Source organism: Myotis lucifugus, unplaced genomic scaffold, assembly GCF_000147115.1.
Source record: "Myotis lucifugus unplaced genomic scaffold, Myoluc2.0 scaffold_100, whole genome shotgun sequence".
Taxonomy (NCBI): Eukaryota; Metazoa; Chordata; class Mammalia; order Chiroptera; family Vespertilionidae; genus Myotis; species Myotis lucifugus.
The window spans coordinates 2,778,304-2,784,303 of NW_005871148.1; the positions used below are offsets into that span (position 1 = coordinate 2,778,304).

At 38.3% G+C, this 6,000-nt stretch overlaps 1 protein-coding gene across 1 annotated transcript in view; it reads right to left on the reverse strand.

Moving 5' to 3' along the window:
* CEP112 (centrosomal protein 112) overlaps positions 1–6,000 on the reverse strand; it is a 281,747-nt gene that overhangs the window by 217,310 nt on the left and 58,437 nt on the right. Inside the window, exons 11-12 of the mRNA XM_014458887.2 lie at positions 4,207–4,325; positions 2,435–2,578 (exon numbers count right to left, since the gene is read on the reverse strand). Of these exons, the coding sequence (XP_014314373.1) occupies positions 2,435–2,578; positions 4,207–4,325 (263 nt within the window). The remainder of the gene's footprint in view (positions 1–2,434; positions 2,579–4,206; positions 4,326–6,000) is intronic.

A 6,000-nucleotide genomic window follows, 5' to 3' on the forward strand; every position in this document is an offset into this window, starting at 1 on the left:
AATGGTTAACAAAATATTTCAGGTACTGAAGGTCTTTTGACACTTTCTAAGGTGGGAATTTGAATGGGAAAAGAGAGCTCATCTTTATTTTCACTGCCTTACCTGGCCTTCAGCACATCCCTTCAGTATATCTAATTAGCAAACCAAGGCATCATTAGCAATATCTATGACCAATAATCACAGATATCTGTATAGTCCATTCCAGTGTTAGGTAATTACTAAGTATTGTTTATTCTCAGCAATATTCATAGATTCCAAGAGTTAATAGGCCCACTACTAAATTTTGATATATACTGCATTCATTTAGAAGCACCTCTAGCGCTCTATCATAACTTTAACATTTTGACAACTCTAACTCAATATTTTTTCTTTGTAATATTATATATGTTATTAAATTTAAAAATATTATTCTGGGAAGGGCTGAATGGACTTCACAAAATTGCCAGTGGGACCCATGATACAGAAAAAGATAAAGAACTCTACTAAACAAGCCAAAAAAAGTTCAGTGAAGCCACCACAGACTTTCATGCGTCCAATCGAGAGAGAGATAGAGCCTGATGTTTTCCAGCCTTCATCTCCCCAAGTATCTAATAACTTTGCTATAATTTTCATATTTATAGTTCTAATATTGTTTTTCAAATCCAGTGTTTACATGTTTAACTATGAGTTTTGCACAAGAGATTCCCTGCCAATACCCAAAGTCATAAACCTAATAATCTATACAATGTCTGCTTACAACAAACAAGACTCAACAAAAGAAGAAACAAGCCTGGAAGAACCACAAAACCCAGAACCTAATTCTCAGTGACAGTCTCGTCTTTCATCCGAAGCCTGGCCTTGAACTCCACCTTGTTTAATTATTAACCAGGAGCTGCTCGGCAAGGGCTGTCTAGTCTTGATGATTCCTAAATGCGATCCTGCTGACAGACTCTGTCTATTTTCCTCTATATTTATTATTATCTAATGACAAGGTCTGAATGCTCATTTTGAAATTCAACTTTCATTAAAAATAGTTTTTCTGACAGTGACCTCTTAGCTCCAAAGTGTCACTTTTCTTTACATCCCAACTTCATAAAAATTAAAAATGCCACTGTGAAAGGCATCACTCTCTTCCTATTATTTAATAAATAATATATAACAATGCAGTAAGCATTTTAAGCAATCACATGTTCCACAGATTTCAACTCTAATATTACTTAATATATTTAACTCACATTTGTTGAAAATTTAGGATGTTGAAATGACAAATACATATTTCAGATATAAATTTGGTTTTTGTTCAATACTTTGAATATCATCATTATGCTGATTATTCAGCAAATAAATTATTGATATTTTTCCCCAATAGACCTGCTCTACCTTTAGCGTTGTCCAACTCACTGACCTGCATCACCATTTGCCAGTCCTCACCTCCAGATGGGCACCCAGGTCCAAGCCACCACCTCCCTTGCCTGGACGACTATGGCAGCCTCCTAATGGTCTCCCTGTCCCACTGTGGACCCTGCTTCCCACTTTTGAACCCTGTGAGCCAGACCCTAGAGCTGATCTCAGGGTCTCTGAGAGATGCCTGGGAAACTGACTCTTGATCAGATTCCACAGCTTTCAGCTCAAGGACATACTTGGACCAGCCTAGCTGGGCTGGTGGGCTGTGGTGCATGAGGACTGGGTTCATGCCTAGGTCACAGGTTCTGCCATCCCACAGGTAGTGTCATTTGTTGGGAACAAGGTTGATGAGGCACACTTGCCTTGGATGTGCTGTGCCCTGGTCTGTGTGCCATGAGCCTACCTGTTCCAGGCTTGTGTGCCTCAGGAAGTCAGCTGGGCTTCTGAAAGGCTGGTGACACTCCCTTCCTCCCTCAGACTGCTCCCCGGCCACTAGGTGCTCTGTGAGGAGGCTCTTCGGGGACCCTGCGTCCTCCCTGATATCTCTGCTGTGTGCGTGACCTCCTTCTGTGTCCTCACAGGAAGGCAACTTGGGGGTTTACCCATGTGATAACTGTGTCTAGTCCTTCAGTCAAGATAAAGCTACTGATATCGATCTTAAAGTGGTCACTCTACTCCTATCTCCCCATTTTCTTTCCTTCACACTAGTATTAAATATTTTTAGAAAAACAAGTCTTCAGTTTAAAAAGAATAAAACAAACAAATAGAATGAAAGAAAAAAATTATCTCTAGGCGGAAAGTCAGCAAAAAAACAAGACAAATTTATAAATGTTTTTGGGAGTTAAGCAAAGGGGGCCTCAAAGAATCCAGAGTGAAATCCACAGCCACTTCAAGAGACTGTCCACGTCACATGTCAGCCTGTGTCTATGGAAAGTGGAGGGATTTCTCCTGGTTCTGTATCTCACTTACTCCCAGCACACATCCGGGAAGCAGGGCACATGGGGAAGAGAGAGGAGCGTCTAACAATGGCAGGAAGAGGAAAAGGACTTGCCGTGGCCTGGGTCTGCGCTGTGTACTCGCCCTCCATCCTGCGCAGCCGGGCGTTGGTGTCCTCCAGCAGCTCCTGGATGCTCTCCGTGTGCCGCTTCTGAAGGTCAAACTTCTCCCTCTCCATCTCCGCCACCGCGTTGTGCAGCTGCACCGGAGACAAAACCGGGCTCTCTCATCACTGCTGCAGAGCGACTAGTTTGCAATTCAGAAGACATGTTTCCTATATGTCTCTACTTATATGTTGTCCCAAACAATAAAAGGTATGAAAGTCATAAATGTCCAAGTAAGGTAACCTATAAAGAGCATGATTAAGAAATTATCTTTTTCTTTACTTTCCTAAATTGGAGATTTTAATGGATCAACAAATATTAAAGGAATTATCTACTTCTGGTAGCAACAGTAAATAAATACACAAATAATACACTGTCTCAGCTAAACAACACTAGGATTAGCCTGAATCACACAGAAATATTTACAATATTATTATTGATCAAGAATATTATGTCACTGTCTATAGTTTTATATTATCTGCATGAAATTTTGCACAAGAGTAATGTTAAAATCTTTATCCTTCACCCTACCCCCAACAGGACACTATTTTTATCCATTCCATAACCTACACAAAAGCGGATAAAAAGATGACATTATAAATCAAATAGAGAAAGAATCTTTAAGAACTGTATACCCTATGTCCTCATGTCTACAGGTCTTTCTTTACAAAGATTATACTCTAAGTATCTATGGAACTAATGGACAGCTTCCAAAGGGAATTGAAAGTCTGTGTTCATGGCCTGTGGGCATTCCTTCCCTTATCTGAATGGGAGTGGAATTCTGAGTGTAGCTCCCGGCATCCAACCCCAGGCTCACTTGGTTAAGTTTGAAAGGTGCATTTGATTTCCCATTTATGAGCAGGAGGCAGAACAAGGATATGACAGATGCATGGAAGTTCCTGTTTGACTAGGAAGACGTTGAATGAACAGAGAAACCCTGAGAGATGATGGAAACCAGAGGCAGCATGCAGGCAATAATTATGCTAATTATTGGTAAGGGTCTCAAGAACGTTCCCTCTACTTTCTAGCTAAACAAGAAGAGGATGGCTCAGTAATAGCCACACAGAAGACCCTTAGGTTTCACAAATTTAACACATGCAGCTCTGACTCTTTGTAAGTGGTGCCCCAAATCCCTGCTATGTTGTATTTGTATATTTGCCAAAGTCTACATTTTAAACTGGTGTCAGTCACTTAGCCGGTCCATGAATGTAGCCAAACCCACAGCACCTAAATTTCAGTGCTGCTTCGTAGCTGTGGACTGACGGGCATGGTAACTCTGATAAAGGGCTCTGAATAAGTCACTTAGAACTTGGTGGTTATATTTATGTTGCAGAGGTTTCTTCATGTTTATGGTCTCTAAAAGGTCCTAGGACATATGCCTTCTGACTATCAAAAAATCCACTATTTTTAGTAGCCCATTAATACAGAGTGATTTTTTAGGTGTACCCCACAATGCTTAATAACGCGTATGTGCCTGTTGCAGTTGGCGGGGTGTCTCTAAGTCTTCAAAACAAACCCAGGGAATTTACACAGTTGAGCCTGCAAGGGCAAAAACGACACTGGGAAATACAAGTATGCTATAACTCAGCTGATTCACTTAAGGATAAAACAGGTGTGTCTGGTCTAATACTCTGACTTTCTGTATATTTTGTGAATATCCATTATTTTTATAATTAAGTGTTACTTTGAATTTTCTATTACTATTTTATATTATGTAGCTTACCTTTTTTTCCCAGTCATTATTCAGAAATTCTGTACTTTGCTCACACATCTTTTTCAGCTCTGAAATCTGGTTTTCTTTAGTCTCTCTGATAACTTGACAGTCACGTATAAGGGTCTGAACTGTCAAAAATGATAAAACACAGTTAAACCAATTTTACCTACCACATAAGAGCTTGATGATAAAAAAATATATAGTGCGCCGGTTAGATAATTCCATTTTTTACCAATCTTCTCAATTCTGTCTTAATAAAATATCTTACTTTTTCCTCTCTTTTTCTCCATTTGTGCCACCAGTCTTGGTTGAACCCATCATTACTCACCTCCTAGATGGCTTTGACAGTGTGCTGGCTTCAGGTTCACTCCCTCCACTGGGCCCTACTCATTCCTACTCTCAATTCCAGCATCACCTTCTTTGTGAACCTTCCCCACCCAGACTCCTCATCTTGCAGGACAGAAGGAAATTCCTCTGTGTGCCCAAGGAACCGCATCTATTTCTCCATTAAATCGCTTATTACAGTATATGTTATAAAGGTTTCCTTGCCTCTGTCCTGAGGAGAAAGATATTTCAACCTTTTATCTACAGAGCATAACAGTGCTGTAGGCAAGTGCTCAAAAACATGTGTCCTGACTAAGGAACCCATTATCTCACTCCACTCCTGCTGCTAGGTGCTTTAAAATCATTGCCAAGGTTTACGTTACTAAAATAAAATATGCTTTAATTATATAAAATATTCCTCTTATAAATCACTTTTTAAAAATTTCTTTTAAATAAAATCTTTTAAAAATGATTTAAACTGTCACTGATTTAAGCAAAAATTTGCTTAATATATTATGTCATCTGGATGGTAAAATAAAGTCAGCTGTATGTTTGCTTAAATGTGGCATTTTCTTAGCTTACTGCATATGTTTTTACTCACTTCAAGACAACAAAATTTAATTCTCTAACTATGTGTGGTGATGGATGTTAACCTGACTTATGGTGGTGATCATTTCACAATATATGCAGATATCAAATCACTGTGTTGTATAGCTGAAGCTAATATAATGTATGTCAATTATTCCTCAAAAAAAGATAGCAACATTTTCAAAACATTTACGTAGAAATTTCTTTCACTCTTATATCTCAACTATGTAACAAATGAGGGGAGAAAGAGAAGAATTCAAATTAACCTAATATTAGTCCTTAGCACCTATAACATATTATTTCACAATTCCAAAATTAAACTAAGATCTATTTGCAATTCAAAAGCCTTAAAAAGTATTATTTTTAAACCGTTGGCATATTTAAATTGGCTGGTTTAAATCAGGGTAAGAAACAAAAACCTAGAAATAAGTTTAAAATAATTTTGTAGTCATTGATATTTGGAGAAAGAACCTGAACTAATTTCTAAATAAAATTTAAGGCTGGGAATAAACCTAAAAATAACCTATTTCATTAAGTAATTTATATGTGTAAGTGCCATCTTAAATTTTAAGGGCGGCACCAGTCTCTCAGATATACTCAAGTCTGGTGATGGTTACAGAGTGAGTAAGTTTCATATGGAAACTCCTAAATGAAAACCTTCTCTCCTCTTATTCATCACCTGTATTTTATTCACCAAATTCTTCAAAATTTCTTCTTCAGTCCCTTTCTCAGTATTCCCACTTCCATCATTCAGAAATTCCAGGTCCTTATTACCTTATACACAAAATTACAGAAGCATGGAAGTATAAACTCTCGGAGGTGGAAGGAACTTCAAGCATTATTTATTCCAGCCTCGCCATTTATAATGAATAAGCCAAGGCCAGAGACTTC